Below are 17,473 nucleotides of genomic sequence, written 5' to 3'. Positions count from 1 at the left end.
TTACTTAAAATTTTGTCTACTGGAGCCCTGGCTGGTATGGCTCAGTGGCTTGAGTGCTGGCCTGAGAACCGAAAGGTCACTGGTTCGATTCCTAGTTGGGGCACATGCCTGGATTGTGGGCCAGGTCTCCAGCTGAGAATGTGCAAGAGGCAACTGATCAATGTCTCACACATTGATGTTTCTCTCCTTCTCTTTCTCTCTCCCTTCCTCTATTTCTAAAAGTAATAAAAATATTTTTAAAAAATTTGTCTCCCACAAAACTCCCCTTCTTAGTTGTTCTGCAAGGCCACTCTTGCGCTGGGCTACAGTGTTGTGGCAGGCCACTTTTGCTGGTGCCATCATATTGTGCCAGTTGTCTGTTCAAACACCTGGACTTTGAGAAAGTCCCTAGGTCAGATGCGTAGGCTGAAGAAGAATGGCAGTATGGTAGGAGAGAGCATGGCATGAAATTTGTTGTGTCTTCAGTTTCTAATCAAGCCCAGTCCTATGTAGAAAACTTCTATTTGATCATGAGAAGCAATATAATTTGGTAATTAAACATGTGGACATTGGAGGCAAAGGACCTGGGTTCAAATCAAGCTCTGCTTCTTATGAGCTATGATTATGGGGCATATTGCTTATCCCCTCTCTGCTTCAGTTTTCTGAAGTAGGAATAATTTTATTAACAGTACTATTTCCCAGAACTGTGGGGAGGATTAAAGGAAATATTACACGCAACGTGCTAAGAACAGAGCCTGGCGCATTGTGCACACACACTAAACGTCAGCTGGCTTTATGGCTTAGTGGATCAGGTGAGCCCCAGGTTATGAGGAGCACCAGTTGCTTGGTTACCTAATGTCTCTTGACTGAACTGCTGTATTTACTAGTGCCAAGCAACAAACCAAGACTGGTTTCTCTGAAGGAGAACAGTTCTATGCCACAGAGTCCATGGCTTGGCTGCAAGCCCCTGTGGGCCTGTGCTCTGGTTTGCCTTCTGGACATGCCAAAGAAGCCTCTGAGCTATGGGTGCTTCAAGCCCACTGGATTCACAGGGTCAGAGAGCAGAGCTCTCTGGACCAGCTAAAAGCTTTCTCTTGTTTTGGGCTGCCCTCAAAGCTGGCAACCTCTCAGGTTACTAAAGAAAAGAGCTGAAACAGCACATCTAAATCTGGCCTCCAAAACCCAAAGAGAAGTGCAAGTAGCACGCTACTATATATCATTTCCAATGCCCAGATCTATGTAAATAACCTCAGATATAATCGCGAAAAGTTGTTAATAACTAGGAAGTGGTGCGTTTTTGGCTTTAACACAATTCTCTTAGTTTTAAGTATATTTAAGTGACCGTGTTTACCAACCAACTTAACTAAATTCCTGAGAAGTTAACAGTCGGCTTTTGTGAAGTGATACAAGCTGTCTCTAGCACATTACTTATGGTAGAATTCAAGGCAATGAGGGATGTTAGGGGGGAAAAATGAAGAGAACTCGCTTCCCCAACTTCCTGCCAGATTATTTCCACAAAACTCATTGCAGAGTCTTCACTCAAGATGGAGAAAGCCTCATATCACAGGGGAGTAGGGAGAATGTCCCTGACAAGGAAGCCTGCATTAGATTGGGTCTGCTGCGCGAAACAAATGGCAAACTGGGATTAGGTGTTGAAGAGGTTTGCTTGGGGAGGGAGCAGGAGAAGAGGAGAGCCTTTAGGTTATGATACTTGTGTGGTCCCTGGGCAAGGAGAGAAGGAAGGAAGGAGGATTGGGAGAATCTTGAGTTGCAGCACAGCTCAAATAAAATTTTGGCCAGACCAGTGGAGAATTGCTTATTTATTCTGTTTTGTTTTTTAAGGACTTGGATTATATAGTGCCAAAAATCTCTCCAACAAATATGTCTCTTTTCCCACTTTCACAACTTGAATATGAATGCCTTTTCCTTAGCGTCTGCTTGCCAATGTTGAATTTTGTCTAAAAAAAATCTATCCCAATTTAATAGACAAAATTTTATTTTTTGTTTTAATTTGTATTGGTTTAGTTATTGGCAACTTTGACCATTTTAGAAACAATTTTGGTCTGCTGTATTTCTTTGTGACTTAGCCCATTTTTTTTCTGGGGGCACTCACGGGACCCGCTTTCTCTGTGAGCAGAACAGGCAGTACTGCACATTCTGGTGTGAAGAGCAGAAGCCCTGTTTTCTTCAGTACCCCTCCCAGGCAGTTGCCCAGTGCGTGAAATTCTTCCACTAGAAATCTACTCTTTTAGTTAGTTTTCTGTCTAGATTTACTTTAAAATACCAAGGGAATTCCCTCTAACAGCTTGCTTTTTTGACACATTAACAGACAGCAGTACCCAGTGCCATGGTCGGGTGGGTGGGAAGGATCTAGAAGCTGTTAAAAAATAATACTCAAAAAAAGGAAAAAGGCAGTAAACGGAATAAACTTTGCCCTCATCATAGTTTTGTTTGGGTCTGTCCTTTTCTAGTACACCTCACTTTCCCAAGAAGATAAGAGTCAATTATTTAAAAAATATTTTTTCTACACATTTACCTCCTATATTTTGTTAATATATTTTAGTGCTTCATCATTTCTGATATTCATTCATTCATTCGTTTGTTCATTCAATACATATTTTGAGCCTCTACTACTGAGGCCTCTAGGCATGCTATAGGACACTAGGAAAAACCTATGAATTCCCTGCCCTAAAGAACTTATACTCTAGTGAGGAAAACACACCATTAATGAGAGATCAGGGCAAGTGACGTGAGATATGATGACCATCACTGGGGTGCAGGATGGAAAATAATGGGGCAGGCCTGCTGGATGTGGCAATGAAGGGATAGCTTTGGACAGAGTAGCTGGGAAGACCTCTCTGAGGAGAATTCTGACCTACATTACCTTCAGTAACAGTTTGCACCTGGTGGGAATGGGGAGTCTTTTGTTCTTTACTACAGTTATTAAGAGTTTTTTGCTTGGATGAAGAGTTGGTGTGTAGAGCATGGCCTGACATGACTGATGGCAAGAAACCTGATCATGTCCTGGCTCTTCCCCTTGTATTCTGACCCACTGCCCCTGTCCTGGAGGCCCTGCCACGACCCTTAAAAGAGTTCCATTTCCCCCTTGCTGATCCCTCCCTTCTTCCCTTCCTCTTTAAACCTTCCAGATCTGAGTTAACATTACTCCTAGTGTCCTTGCTACTTAAAGTGAAGTCCGTAGACCAGCAATATCAGCTGGCAACTTATTAGAGGAGTAGAAATCCAGGCCCCGCCCTAGACCTACTGAATAGGAATCTGTACTTAGCATTATTCCCAATGCTTCTTCTGCCCATTTAAGTTTGAGAAGCCCAAGTTCAGAGCTATCCTCTTCACTGGTCTGAGGAAGGCCCTTCCCTGGTTATTTATTAATTTCCCCTTCATTCCAATGTTCATTCCTATCCTTTTGCCCACTGAAGACACTCTTTAATCTGCTTAAGAATTTGCCTCAAATATGTATGCATGTATCTTTGAAACTTAAGTGGGATTATTTTGAGTGTACAGTATATATCTTTTCAATTTATACAAATGCTATTGTACTAGAAATCTTGTTTCTTACCTTTTAATCATCATTATGTATTTCATGTTTAATTATGTTACTATGTGTAGAACTAGTTCATTGTTCTAACTACTGCATAGTATTTCATAGGCATCTACCATGTTTACTTACTTATTTCACCTGATAGGCAGGTAGGTGGCCTTGAACTTAATGTCACTCTGGATAGCATTATGTTGCCCCTTACAGTCTTGTGCAAAATTTCCTCTGGGTCATACATGTTCAGGAGTGGGATTGATGATCATTAAGCATATACTTACCTAATTTCACAAAATCCTTCTAGCTTGTTCTCCAGATTGTTTGAAGTTGTTTACACTCTCACCAGCAGCAGCCTATCTTCTTTCTAATGTTTGCCTTTCTGATGGGTATAAAATGGTGCAATATCACTATTTTAATTTGCATTTATCTGATTACCAGTGAGTTTGAGCATTTCTGCATCTTTCTAATCATTCATTTACTCAACCAAAAATTACTGTCTATTAAGTTCTAGGCATTGTTCTGTGCAACAGGGAAAACCATCCTCTGTCCATTTATATTTGAGCTCATGTCTTTTTTTGTCAGTTTATAATAGTTCATTGTATATCTACATATTAACCCCTTGTCAGTTTTAATAACACTTACATCATCTTCCCATGTGGATCTACCTGCTAAATTTGTCTATGGCATCCTTCATTGACCAGGTACCCTATTTTGATGAAGTCAAGACAGTTTTTGAACTCCTATGTTATGCAATACCATAGTGATCAGCTCCTGGCATTTATTCTATTAGCTTTGTAGTTTGCCATTTACATTTAGGACTTTACTCTTGCTGGAGTCCACCATTTTATGATACAAAGTAGTAACCTAACTTTATTTTTCTCTCTCAAATGAGCAAGGTCTCTCAGCACAGATTTTGCTTTTCTCTGTAGGTTTCATCATTTAGCTTAAGAGATCTCAGCCTTGAGTCTATTCTGGAACTAAGATGAGTCAGAGGTTTGCAAATAGTTGCAGTGAAAAAAAAGTCTCTGTGAAATCTGAAGCAGGGTAGTCCCATGTGACTGCTTTGCAGAAAGGTCTAACTTGTGGTTAATGTTACGTGGAGTAACAGGAGCCAGAGGCTTGACAGTAGCAGACAGGTGCTGGTGATGGTGAATACCTTTCCCTAATGAGGCTTGTAGAGAGAGGAATTACAAATCAAGAGCAAGGCTGAAATTCACCATAAATCATGGTATACCACCGGAAGTGTCACACATCCAAATATGCACACTCACTTTTTTTTAAATACAAAGTTGTATCTTTAAAAAAATTATTATTTATTTGTTTGTTTGTTTGTTTATTTATTTATTTTTAGAGAGAGGGGAAAGGAGAAAGAGAGGGAGAGAAACATCACTCTGTGGTTGCCTCTCACTCGCGCCCCCAAATGGGGACCTGCAACCTAGTCATGTGCCCTGACTGGGAATCGAACCAGTGACACTTGTCTTGCAGTGCACACTCACTTTCAAAATTTATGCTTTGAAATTTGGTTTAATGGCTATTAGGATTCAGTTTAACTAGAGTTTCAAGCATGGGTCCTAGAAGGTCAGAATACTAGGTTCAAATCCCAGCTCAATCACTAATCATCAAAATGCGATGAGTACAGGGTTTGACAAGTTCTGAAGCAGATGAGCACCGAGGTATGACTATATTAGATATTCAATGAACACAGATAATGAAAAAGTCTATTAGATTAATAGCCTTTGTATTCCAGGAAATACAAAGAACAAATTCTGGCCCTAAAGATATTTAAAATCTAAAATGGGGGTGAAATGAACTACAAAAATAATTATACTACAAAAATAAATAAAGCAGAGGCAGGGTACTAGGAGTAGGAGATCATACTTAAAATTGGATTATCAGGGAAAGGCTCACAGGGCAGATGGCAGTTGGGCAAAAAACCTGAAGAGGGTGAAGCCGAGAGGACAGACATCTGGATGGATATCTGAGGGAGGGATGACTCTAATCCAGGAAACCAGTGTAGCTGGAGGAGAGACAGGTGGATATGAGCAAAGAGAGGTCACAAGGACTAGATCCTGTAGGATCTAGAGGTTTTCATCATGAGATGCAGAGCATTTGGAGGGTCTTGGGCAGAGAAGCAGATTATGAGAACTTTTTAACAGGAGCCCCAGGAGGGGCTCAAGTGTAGTAGCAAGGGGAGCAGTGGGAAGTGACAGCAATAATCCAGGTGAGAGATGATGGTGACAAACCAGGTGGCATTTGCTGTGGAGAAAAGTAGAATTCTGAATATGTTTAGAGAAAAGAGTGGTAGAATTTGCTACTGCCTACAGCAAGAGGGAATAAAAAAAAAAAGAGTCAAGGATGACTCTAAGTTGATGGGGGGTTTTCTTCAGCAATGGGAACGGATGTGGCTGCCGTGTCCTGAGATGAGGAAGACAGGGCAAGTAGCAGGTTTGAGCAAGAAGAGCAAGGAGTTCAGATTCCAGTAAGTTTCTTTTGAGTTGTCTATTTTCATCCAGGAGGAAATGCCCAGTTAGTGGTCTCCTTCCCCACCTTCCCCCACCTCCCCACTCTCTTATAATTGTAGACGTTGTGACTGGCACCAAGGTATGCACCAGCCCTCCAGTAACTTCACTGGCTGAGCCTGGCATCCCGTTATGGATTGCTATCTGATTAAGCATGGGGCACATTTGAGCCATTTGTTTTACCAGAGGGAGTCATTTTAGTAATTATTCCAAGGCAGCTATTTGCCAGCTATGGCTTTAGCAATTGGATGTTTGAGTGTGTAGTTCAAAGGAAAGTCTCATCCTGAAGACACAAATATGGGAATCATTAGCTGATCTTCAGATCAGCAGAAGAATGAATTTAGAAAGTGTTAAAGAGAAAAACAAAAACACACAGACCCCAAATGGTTTCACTCTTGCTGAAAACCCATGATACCAAACCTAGATTTGATACCCAATCTAACTGCAGTTTCAACCTTTCCCAGAAACATAATCTTAATTAATCAGCATGGAATTTCTGGTCAATCACCAGTAAGGTCATCTGTCACACAGGCTCACTATAGCCCCCAATGGAAAAGAGAGGCAATCTACGTAATAAAAACTCTTCCCCTTCCCTCCTGCCCCTGAAGATGTTCCAGCTCCAAATTAATCTTTCCTTTTCTTTCCATAATATCTCCCTTGCCCCACCCTTTTTCCTGTAAGACCCTTCATTTTGTACAAGTCCTCCGAGTGCCCTTCTAGTTGCTAGATAGGATGCTCCCCCTTTAATAAATTACTTAATAAAGCCAATTAAATCTTCAAATTTACTAGGCTGAATTTTGATTTTTGATTTAAAAATGTGCATAATTCTTAGATCACAGGGTCGGGTTGTCTGTGAGGATCAAATCAAATGCATATGTTATACGCTTGGCACACAGCGCTCAACAAAGAGGGTGTGTGTTTTTATTAATAAGCCCATCTGTAGGAGCTTGTCTCTGGGCTGCATCCAGTCCATTACTGATAGTGCGCATTTTGCAACAATCACCGCCCCCCCCCCCCCCCAAAGGAGTCGGGAAAGAAGCAACAAGTGGAAGTAGTGATTGGCATTTATAGATGGACGGCTCTCAATCCAACCCTTCGGAGGCGGAGGCTTGGGGTGGCAAAGCACACCTAACTGGCAGCCGAATGGAGCTTCAACTAGGTAGATCTCCAGCATTCCTCCAGCTGCGTCCACAGAGCTCCCCGCTTACCCACCGAGGCCTCCGAGCAACAGCTTCAGCAGGAACCGTAGTCCTGCGCGTCACCGACGCACATCGGCCTCTCTAGAGTCTAAGTTCCGGGAAGCTCCCACCTGTAGCGGAATGCGCTGCTGCTGAGTGACCATGGGGAGGAGGCAGGGCTGGCCTAGCGGGCAGTAGAGTAAGAAGGAAAAGGGGTGGAGCTGGACCGGCTTTTGCGCGTGCGAAACACATGTGCAATGGAGCACCCAGTGCACTTGACCCGGCGACTGGCGGAGTCAAAAATGGAAAATGTTGGAAAAAAAGACGCTCGAATCGTCCGGCCGGAACTTGGGGTTGCAGTCCCTGGGCGGGGCTGGGAAAGTTGAGTTTTAGCCTCAGAGGGCCGGGCTCCCGAGGGAGCTTGGGCCAACCAGGACCGTAAAAGGCTGGAGCAGGCGGGGTAGGTGTGGTTTTGCCTTTGTGACCTGAGCCTGGGTCCCTGTCGCTGTCCTCTCCCGCAGCTGTGGCCTCTCAGCTATGGGCGCCGTCTGGTCCGCCCTGCTGGTCGGAGGGGGTCTGGCCGGAGCACTTTTCATCTGGCTGTTCCGGGACAAGGGAAAGAAGGGGGACGGGGAGCAGGAGCAGGACGCCACTCCTGGGAAGGCTGCGGCTGCGGGAGGCGATCTTCGTGGCTGCAGCGGACTGAGCCCCCCCATACCTTCCAGGCCCGAGCTGATCACCAATCCAGGTATTCTTCTCTCTGGGTCTCGAGGGCAGAACGGTCGGGGGGGGGGGGGGGTTGTAATTCACCAAGGGAGGAAAATACCCACCTGGAGCGGCCGGTTCCAGGGACTAGCGTTCCTTACGCCGGGTAGGGCCCTCCCACACCCAGTATTTCCCATGCTGGTGAGGACGCACTGGACAGGTTTCTCGCCCTCTACTGAGGCCCTCGAGATGCCCTGGAGGTTCGTCCTAGGGCGGCGCCCCACCTAGTCTGGGTCCCCAGCGCCCGCCCCTGTGGACCTGCCCCCGACCCTCAAGTAGGGATGGGTTCCGCTGGGCAGCGCGTGGTGCAGTGCGAGTGCCTTGCAGTGGCGCCGCCCGTGCGGGCTTCGGAAAGCAGTGTCGAGGTTTAGGTGGACTCCACAACCTTCTTCAGCCTCTGACCGAGCAGGGATACTTCATCAGTATCAATCCCATAGACTCATGCCCTCGCATCCCCTCACCCCATGGAAGAGCTGGGTTTGGGAACACCCAAAGAGTGAGCACCTCTCACTCTCTGGATGTTTCTGTCTGGAAGGCAAAGTTCAGGTTGGGCTCCGGCCACTAGGCCTGTGCTGGAGCCCTGGGGCTCTATGCTGGCTGCAGTTTCAGAGCTGCCGGGCCCTCTCGCAACAGCGAAGGGTTGCCTAATCCCTGGGGAAGGGACTCCGTAAGGATACTTAATAGGGGACCCAACTCCTAATTGACATCTAGGTTTAAATCTCTGCATTTTAGAGAGGGTATGCTAGGCATAGAAGCACCGGCAGAAAACTTAACTTTCCAGTGTCCTCGCTGGGCTAGTTGCCATTGCCTGGGGCCAGCCTAATGGTGAAAATGACATTTGGACACTTTATTTTTAGTGGGACGCTGTTCATGCGTAGCTACTTGAAAATCTGCCCCTGTGCCTTTCCTGCCATTACTTTGGGATGAGCAGAGAGCTCTGTTTTTTTTTTTTTTCCCCCCTGACCTTATGTTTTAGGTTGAAAGATTGGGGGAATTAAGAGTAATATTTATTTCCATCTCACTTCCAACCCCGCCTTCAAGAGAAAATTGAAGGCTATCTCCTCCCTCCCCTCATGACCCCCCCCCAAAAAAAACCCATCTGTGATGATTATATGACTTTGAAGATTTTGATCTCGTAGGGAGCAATTTGGACTACTAATGAAGTGACCAAGAAGGAAACTGAATCTTCAGAGAGCTTGGACTATATACCTTTAAGAACATTTTAGAAAGTGTCCAGTGGGAGGAGAAATGAAAAGCCTGTGGTTTGTTGAAGAGCTTCCCCATGCACATGGGGTTGGCAAGGAGAAACCAGCCCTCTGCTGCTCCCTTACCCCCGTGATGCGCTGCTGTCCTTTGTAGTCTCCCAAGGCGGCAGTGGCTGCTGATTGGCCAGCATCTGTGAGAGCTGGTCCCTGGGCTGCATATGGTTCCTTAGAGCACAAGCGGACTTTGCTGGTTTGTAGGGTAGCTATCCAGCCCTTCGCCCCACAGGCTGGACAACATTTTGAGGATAGGAGTCAAACAGCTTGGCTTGGTTAAATGCCAGTGTGGCCTGGCATACGGAAGTTGAAGACCATGCCAGGTTCCACTTCTGCCATATACTTCATTTGACACTCCTGGATATTCCTTTTATTGTCAGATATACCGTACATGAATATTCTTAGCACACAGTATTGGTTCAGTGTCTGAACTAGGTAATTAGGTACTTGATTTTATTAGGGATAGATTTTGTTAACTACAGCTAGATTACTGGTAGTCTTCAATGACTAAACATTTTTCTGAGCCCAACTTACTTTTTTCTCATGAGGACTGCCTATTACATTCTGTTTTTATAGCTCATCTTCAAAAGAGCAATGGATTTTTGGTTTCAGAGACCAAAGGCCCTGGTGGTATGCAGGACACAGCATGGCGACTGCAGAGTCCTTCTGGAGAACATGGTGACCGTGACAATTCAAGACAGCATGTTCCTTTTGGACAGTTTCCGGACACAGAATCTATAGCTACATCTGCGACTGGTTACTTTGAGGGTTGTTTTGAAGCTTCGGGAAATGAAAACCATGAATCTTGTATAGGAGAATGGGGATTCCAAAACAGACAAGAGACACCTGCTAAAGCAGCTCCATGTCTTGCAGAGAAGTTGCCTTCTAGCAACCTGCTCATGGATAGAGGTAAAGAAGTGAGCCTTGCACGGTTGGACAGTCAGGACTCGGCTGACCAAGAGGACTGGGAAATGGTGTCCAGGCACTCATCTTGGGGAGATATTGGGTTGGGTAGCAGTCTTGAGGCTCCAATGTTAAGCCCAAACCAGGGACTGGACTGTGGCAAAAACATGCTCATGGAAGCAAGAGGTCAGGAAATGGATGTTAAAACAAAAAGGGAAGTAGCTATGACTTCACAGTCTCAGCAAGTTAGTGTCAGGTTCCAGGTCCATTATATCACAAGCACTGGTGTGCAATTCATTGCAGTAACTGGAAACCATGAGAAGCTTGGGAGGTGGAGCACTTACATCCCCCTCCAGTATAGCAAGGATGGGTTCTGGTCTCGTTCTGTCTCCCTGCCAGCAGATACTCAGGTGGAATGGAAGTTTGTGGTGGTAGAGAATGGTGAAGTCATTCGCTGGGAAGAATGCAGCAATAGGTTTCTAGAAACTGGCCATGAGAATAAATTGGTTCACAAGTGCTGGGGGATTCACTGATTCAGTTTGCGAAGTATTGAAGAAGCTGTTGCAGAATGTGGAAGAGGCTAAGGTTGTGGAGCACACTTAATAATTTAACATGAAGAAAATATAACTCCAAGTTTAACTGAGTTGTTTCAGATTTGCTAGTGGTTTTTTATCTGATGTGCAGAAATACATGTAGATAATGTTTCCAGTGAGCATGGACTTTTTTCTGTGGCATTGATGGATGGATTTGTGCTGATCCGTCTGTACTTTAGGGCTTTGTCCTCTTGGGGAGTGACTTGGCTAAGCTTCAGGTGTGGCCTGGTCAGGGAGCACAAAAGCAAACCAGCTGCACAGGGTTCAAGGTTGAGCCTTTGGGTGATCCTTAAATCAAGGGAGTGAATCAAGCTGCATTCAAAGAGCTGATTTCCTCGTGGTGCAGCTGGAGAAATGTTCTTTTTACTACATTATGTTTAAAAATAGTTAACTGTGATCAGAAAATATCTGTTACTAGATGTGATTAGGAAGGCTTGATTTTACCTGCCCGGTATGGTTTGAAGGCAGCAAGTATGCCTTTGTCTTGTTATCGAAAGCTAGTGTAGAAACATCAGAAGCAGCCCATGAGGAAAGGGACAGAATTAGGGTTGAGGTATGTGCTAAGCCAGGTGGCCTGAACGAATGGGAGCTCTTAGAGGGCTGGGAGGTACAAGTAGGTACATCTGACCAGGGAGGGAACACCCATCACTTACTCCTGGGGCCTTTGTTGAACCATCTGTGCCCACTGACAGAGGGACTGTCCCATAGCAATCGTTCGTCCTCTCCCCTCCTTCCATACCCAGAGCTATCTTGGGTAACCAAATTGTAACGGGACAGTGATAGAGAAGTAATTCATCTTTGAGAAGAAATAAAATATTTAAACTTTGCTATAACTGAAAAATAAAATAAAACCTGAGTTTTAATATCTTTATCAAGTGTCTGAATTATTTGTCTAAATCTTGGTAACCATAAATAGCTTAGATGTAAAATAAAATACTAATATTTTCCTCCATTGATAACAGACACAGAAAAAAGCAAGCATCAGGAGGCAGAGAAGTCTGTTTTTCTCCCTTTGGAGACAGTTTTAGAGTCTTTCTTTCAAAACTGTAACTTTGGAGGAATATTTTGTATGCCTGTAACTGAAAATGAAACAACTTTTAGTAAGTGTAACATCTTTTGATGAAACATTGTCTGATTTTGGTTACAGATGCTTTTTGCAGAAAAAAGCTTACACCCAACCGAAAATAGTGTTAGAAAGTGCTTAAAAGAACTAATGTTTGATATTTTTTGGCTCATAGGATTTTTATGTTAAATTGGTGTATACTTCTTATATAGTTCATAATGAATTTAATATTTTACGAGTGAGGGAGGTTTTCAGGAGGCATTTCCTATTACTGTCCAGAATGCCCAAGCATTTCTATTAGGTAAAATTAAAGGTAAAACAATTTCTAATAAACACCTGTAGAGTTCTGTTATTAGCCATTTTTTCAGTACTTGATGAAATAAAAATATTTCAGTAAATCCAATTGATATGATATATAATGCTAAATTTCATATTTAAAAATTATTTAAAATGGAATGTGCTTAGAGTGCTAACACTGACATTTAGAGGAGAAACATGAGGATTTGTGTGTGTGTGGGGGGGGGGAGTCCATGTGCCCTGCTTGGTTTATTGTCTCTCCTGCATAGGACCCACACTAGTGGCTGTCACAGACACCACCCATGGAAGAAGGCTGCAACAACAGGCCTATTTCTTACTCACTAGTCAGCAGTGGGGGTGCCTGACAGGAAGGCAGCTCTTGCAGAGATGGTCACCCAGCCTCCTTCTGTCCTGCAATCCCCTGGGACCTCACTGTCCTCTGAACACAGCCCAGGGAAGGGGAAACGAAGTGAGGGAAAACTGTAAATGCTTACTAAAGCTTTTGGCCAGAAAGTGCCATGTATCTCTCTCTCCACATGCCATTAAGCGGAGGGGAGGTAGGGCTGGGAAACAGCCTCTAGCTGCGCAGCCGTTTCTGATATCTGGGCCAGAGAATGGGAGTGCAGACTTTTTTGGATAGCTGGCCTTCTGCCACATGGTCCTTGTCGTCGTTGGCACCATGGAAACATTTTTGTATATGTTCTTGTCTTGTTTAGTTCACATATGTGGTATAATATGGTATAATAAATATATTTGGTCTTTGTCCCAGGTTCCTGGCACTGGAGTGATGGGAGTACCTTTTGTTATATTTTTATTCATAATGAGGCCCTTTAGGTCACTCCAGAGTTTATGCTAATAGGGTGCTTTTTGGTGGAGCCCCTATAAAGCCCCAGGAAGGAGCTGGTCACCAGAAAGACCTAGTGATTAGAGGTTTGGAACTTTCAGCCCCACCTACCAATCTCTGGTAAGGGATGGAGGACAGGAGATGAAGCTCTAAAAACTCTTGAATACAGTAAAGTGCCCATGAGGATTATTCAGTCAACCAGGGACCAAAGGACTGAATTAGATTATAATGGAGCTGAAAAATTCCTATCACATAGTGAGGTGGTAGCCATCCCGACATTGGAGCATTACTCACATGTTTGTGGTGATGCTGGTATGAATAAATCTACTATGCTGCCAATTGTATCAAAGTATAGTACATACAATTATGTACAGCATATGATACTTGATAATAAATGACTATGTTACTAGTCTGTGTATTATTACCTGCCCTACACATTTTATCATCATTTTAGAGTGCACTCTTTTACTTAATTAAAAAAGTTTGCTATAAAACAGTATGCCCTGTTACATTGGCAGCAGCCTCATCTTGCACTTACCAAATCTCGATTGCATCATTTTCTCTTGTGCTTGATTCAATCCTGTGTTGTTTTATAAATTTAGTGCAGCCTAAGTGCACAGTGTTTATAAAGTTTACAGCAGTGTCCTAGGCCTTCACAGTCACTCATTACTCGCTCACTGACCAGAGCAACTTCTAATTCTGAAAGATCCATTCATGGTGAGTACTCTGTGTAGGTATACCATCTTTTATCTTCTATATAGTATTTTCATGTTTTTATGTTTAGATATGGTTAGCTATAGTACAACTACTTACCACTGTGTTATAATTGCCTATAGTATCCAGGACAGTAACATACTGTACAGCCTTGTAGCCTAGGAGCAAAAGTCCACAGTGTATAGCCTACTACTGTATGTAGTTGGCTATACCTTCTAGGTGTTAAGTGCGCTCTATAATGTTCGCACAACAACCAAATCGTCTAACAACACATTTCTCAGAAAATATCCTTGTTGTTAAGCAGCTCATGACTGTAAGGAGATTTACTGAGCTTTGGGGTTGGTGAGCACATCAAGGTGCTGAGAGGGTGGCACGCCCTATGGGCATGGGAGCTTCATGCACCAGATCTCCAAACCTTGCCCTCCGCATCTCTTACATTTTGCTGTTCCAGACTTGTTTTCTTTATAATAAACCAAAAATAGTAACTAAATTACTAAGTTCCATGATCCATTCTAGTAAATGACTGAAACTCGGGAGGAGGTTCTATAGGAACCCCCAATTTATAACCTGTCAGTCAAAAAGTACAGGTGGTCTGGGACTTTTGATTGGCATCTGAGGTGGGAGCAGTCTTGTGAGACAGCCCTTCAATCTGTGGAATCTGACATTAACTCCAGGTAGTGTCAGAATTGAATTGACTTGTGGGACATCCAGTTGGTGTCCACGGAGAATTGGTTATTGGTGTTGGGAAACACTTCACATTCAACCCCCCCTAATTTATTAAAATCAAATTAAGGCAGACGGAATCCATTCAATCTGAAGAAGCTACCCACTGACTGAAGGAAAATACATGTTTTTTTTATTTCTTTATAGTCCTTAACATATAAAAGATAAACTTTTCCCGAAGTTTAGGGGAAACATTAGGGGTCACAATGTTTGATATCTGATTACGCTCACTGAGTCGACAGAACAAATGGTTAAGTTCAGGGTCACAAAAGGAATCCCTGTCTGTATGGTGGAGTTTGCGCTGTGCTGGGCATTACACCACACCTTTCACTTTCATGTGAAAGTTGTTTTTTAAGTTGATAAAAAAAATAACTTGCCTCAGCAGCAGTAAAAATAATGAAAAACACAATTATACCAACACATTAGTACAAGTTAATACCTTATAAATTATGAATACTTTCACAACTAGCTAGTACTGCTTGAAGTTTTACTGGGAGAGCATTCAAGAATATTTTATTTCAAAATAGAGTTTACAGGACAGGGTATCTTTTATTAAATTTTCACATAAAAAGAATAAAGTTCATGGGGCACTAATTATAAGTAACACCACAATTAATTGGGCATCATTTCTCTGTAAAGATTAGGCAAGCAATGCATTACTTCAGTAACATTTTTTCCTGGTCTTTCACTTTCTGTATCCTCTTTTCCTGATTTCTGATCATTGAAGACATTGCTGAAAATGTTGATAAAACAAAGTTAGAACAGCAACATTTACTGAGGCTTTAATTCTGTTACATGCTTTTAAAAAGGTCAGCTCACTATTGTAGAATACATACATTCTAAGCTCAAAAAGTTCTTAAAAATTGCAAAGTAGCTTATTTTTGAAAAGACATGTTATGGAACAGAGCTAAAGATAAATCTTTACTCTCTCAGTTATTTTAGATGGGCATGATAATTATTATTATAGAAGTAATACACACTACTATAAATAATTTGAACACCTCAGAAGTGTACAAAAAGAGATGAAAGTCATTGTTTCTGTTCCCTTCATCTGCTGAACCCCTTTTCAGAGATCATTACTATAAACTGTCTGGTGAATATCTTCATGTACGTACACATGCACACACACACATTTTCTTCTTTACATATATGTACATGTAGTATAAATTGTTCTTTTTTAAGTGTTTTTCTTTTATAAGTAGTTCTGTAGCTTGCTTTATTCACTAAACAAAATGTTAACATCTTTGCAGTTCAGCTCACATTTAGTTACGACTGCACAGTATTCCATTATATGGATGTACCAACATGTTAGTAAATAAATTTTTAAAACTTGATTTTTTATTTTCTTTATAAACAATGTTATAGGGAATACTTTTATAAACAAACTTTTGTGCATTTCTACAATTATTTCTTATAGAATAAATTGTTAGGAGTGGAATTTCTGAGTCAAGGCATATGTGTGCTTTAAATCTTGATAAATGCACCCAAAATTTTCTCCAAAATATTTGTTTCATGATTTCCAAGAGAAATTCCATCCGGACAATGTATCTAAAATAAGGGCCTCTTTTATTTTTTAAACAAATATGTCTTCCATTTGAACTTCTACATGGTGGCATTACTTAAACTCAGAAATGTAAGTCCAAGTGTGATAAAAGTGGGGCCAAGAATATAATGCATCTTCTTTTTAAAACTCACAATAAACTTAAAATCAAACATTTTTCTTGATATTTATATACATAGATATCTGGGGTTATCATTAAGGGATTTGAAATTTTCTTTTATAATAATTTGGTATAGCCTTAAGTATAATAAAAAATACGGATTTTGGAATTAGAAATTACAGAGATCAAGTCCCAGCTCTACTACTCATGTGACTTAGACTTTATTGACTGAATGTGATTTTATTTTCAGTTTCCTCATTTGCAAATGAGATAATACTAGTGCCCACCTCCCAGTGTTGCTGTGAGGCTCATATGAAGAAAACATAAGTAAATCTCTGAGAACAAGGCCTGCCATGTAGCTGGTAAATGCTCAATAAATACTAATAGCAACTATTATTATTAATAAGGTTAAATTTATAAGGATTTGTTCATAGATATTTATTATCATCCATCTGCAACTTATTTCTCTAGAGCTGGAAAGACGGAATAACATGTATACTCCAAAATTAATTTCCCCGTGAAAAAAGGCTCTATTATTCATGAATTTATGACAAAAAAGTATAAAATGTGATAGCCTTCCCAAACCCATGGGAACATATCCTTATCCTTCCATATCCTCCCATATCCCTGGGAACGTCCACCTGGAATTTTGCCCAAAAGTTGCCTATCATCTGCAGAGTACAATAATTTGTCATCCAAATAGTTTTAGTATATAAGAAGTTTATATTTTTATTTTGTGATTCAGTATGTGGCATAGTCTCTTACAGTCCATGCTAATTAAAACCCTATGTAAGGCTAAATACTGTTATTCTGTTTTCTGGCTATTGACTGCAATTATATCCTGGCTATCATGAAGCAAATGCTTATCTAGGGTAGAGCTGGGCTAAAGTGACCTGCTTAAGGTCACATAATAAATCCAGGGCTTAGTCATGGTCAAGACCCTTATATTTTTACTAAGGTTGCTAATTCAAGATTTTTTTGCTGTGGATCAATATATAGGAGGCTTGACCTGAAGGGGAGTATTCTTTTGAGCAAGGAAGATCTCACCAAATGTACACAGTACCTTGGTTCTTCATCTGTAAGTCTTCTACCAGAGTTTGCAAGCTTTCCAGTCTGTTCTGAAGCTTCCTGCATGTTTTTCCTGAGGTTTCTATTGGCTGAGACTGTGAAGCTATTAGAAAATTGCTTAGATGTGATATTAAAAGCCTATTTAATATGTATTTTAGAAATCTTCCAATCACAAGTTAAACAATTTTTCCTTTAAACTAATAAAAACCTTGAGACACTATTTTAAAATAAAGTGTCTTATTCTAAATATTTCAGTATTAGTTTATTTGATTTCATTTCAAATCAACCTGATTTACTCTTATTTAACTACATAGCATCAAATGGGATGAGTAAGAGGAATATTTTAAGTTTAAA

The 17,473-nt window shown here is 41.7% G+C and overlaps 2 protein-coding genes across 3 annotated transcripts in view; one reads left to right on the top strand and one right to left on the bottom strand.

Moving 5' to 3' along the window:
• Positions 1–7,554: 7,554 nt before the first annotated feature.
• On the top strand, positions 7,555–11,620 carry STBD1 (starch binding domain 1). Of its 2 annotated transcripts, none has more exons than XM_090268098.1 (2): positions 7,555–7,977; positions 9,866–11,620. In XM_090268098.1, the coding sequence occupies exons 1-2, from the start codon at positions 7,767–7,769 to the stop codon at positions 10,687–10,689; spliced, it is 1,035 nt and encodes a 344-aa protein (XP_090124224.1). In that variant the 5' UTR covers positions 7,555–7,766; the 3' UTR covers positions 10,690–11,620. The 2 variants fall into 2 exon arrangements, with proteins under 2 accessions (XP_090124224.1, XP_090124223.1); XM_090268097.1 differs by having other exon boundaries at positions 9,830–11,620.
• A 3,426-nt stretch (positions 11,621–15,046) lies between these two features.
• CCDC158 (coiled-coil domain containing 158) overlaps positions 15,047–17,473 on the bottom strand; it is a 68,698-nt gene continuing 66,271 nt past the window's right edge. Inside the window, exons 22-23 of the mRNA XM_090268096.1 lie at positions 17,115–17,222; positions 15,047–15,123 (exon numbers count right to left, since the gene is read on the bottom strand). Coding sequence (XP_090124222.1) covers positions 15,047–15,123; positions 17,115–17,222 — 185 coding nt within the window. The remainder of the gene's footprint in view (positions 15,124–17,114; positions 17,223–17,473) is intronic.

The sequence above is a fragment of the Furipterus horrens genome, unplaced genomic scaffold (assembly GCF_987537825.1).
Source record: "Furipterus horrens unplaced genomic scaffold, mFurHor1.1.pri manual_scaffold_2, whole genome shotgun sequence".
Lineage (NCBI taxonomy): Eukaryota > Metazoa > Chordata > Mammalia > Chiroptera > Furipteridae > Furipterus > Furipterus horrens.
Note: the sequence above shows the minus strand (reverse complement) of the source record. Positions and strands in the feature narration are given on the sequence as shown.

Bases quoted from the DNA above. Each gene is read 5' to 3' on its own strand.
- STBD1 (XM_090268097.1), top strand. From the start codon at position 7,767: ATGGGCGCCGTCTGGTCCGCCCTGCTGGTCGGAGGGGGTCTGGCCGGA. The intron at 7,978-9,829 runs GTATTCTTCTCT...CTGTTTTTATAG, and splicing joins CGAGCTGATCACCAATCCAG to CTCATCTTCAAAAGAGCAAT.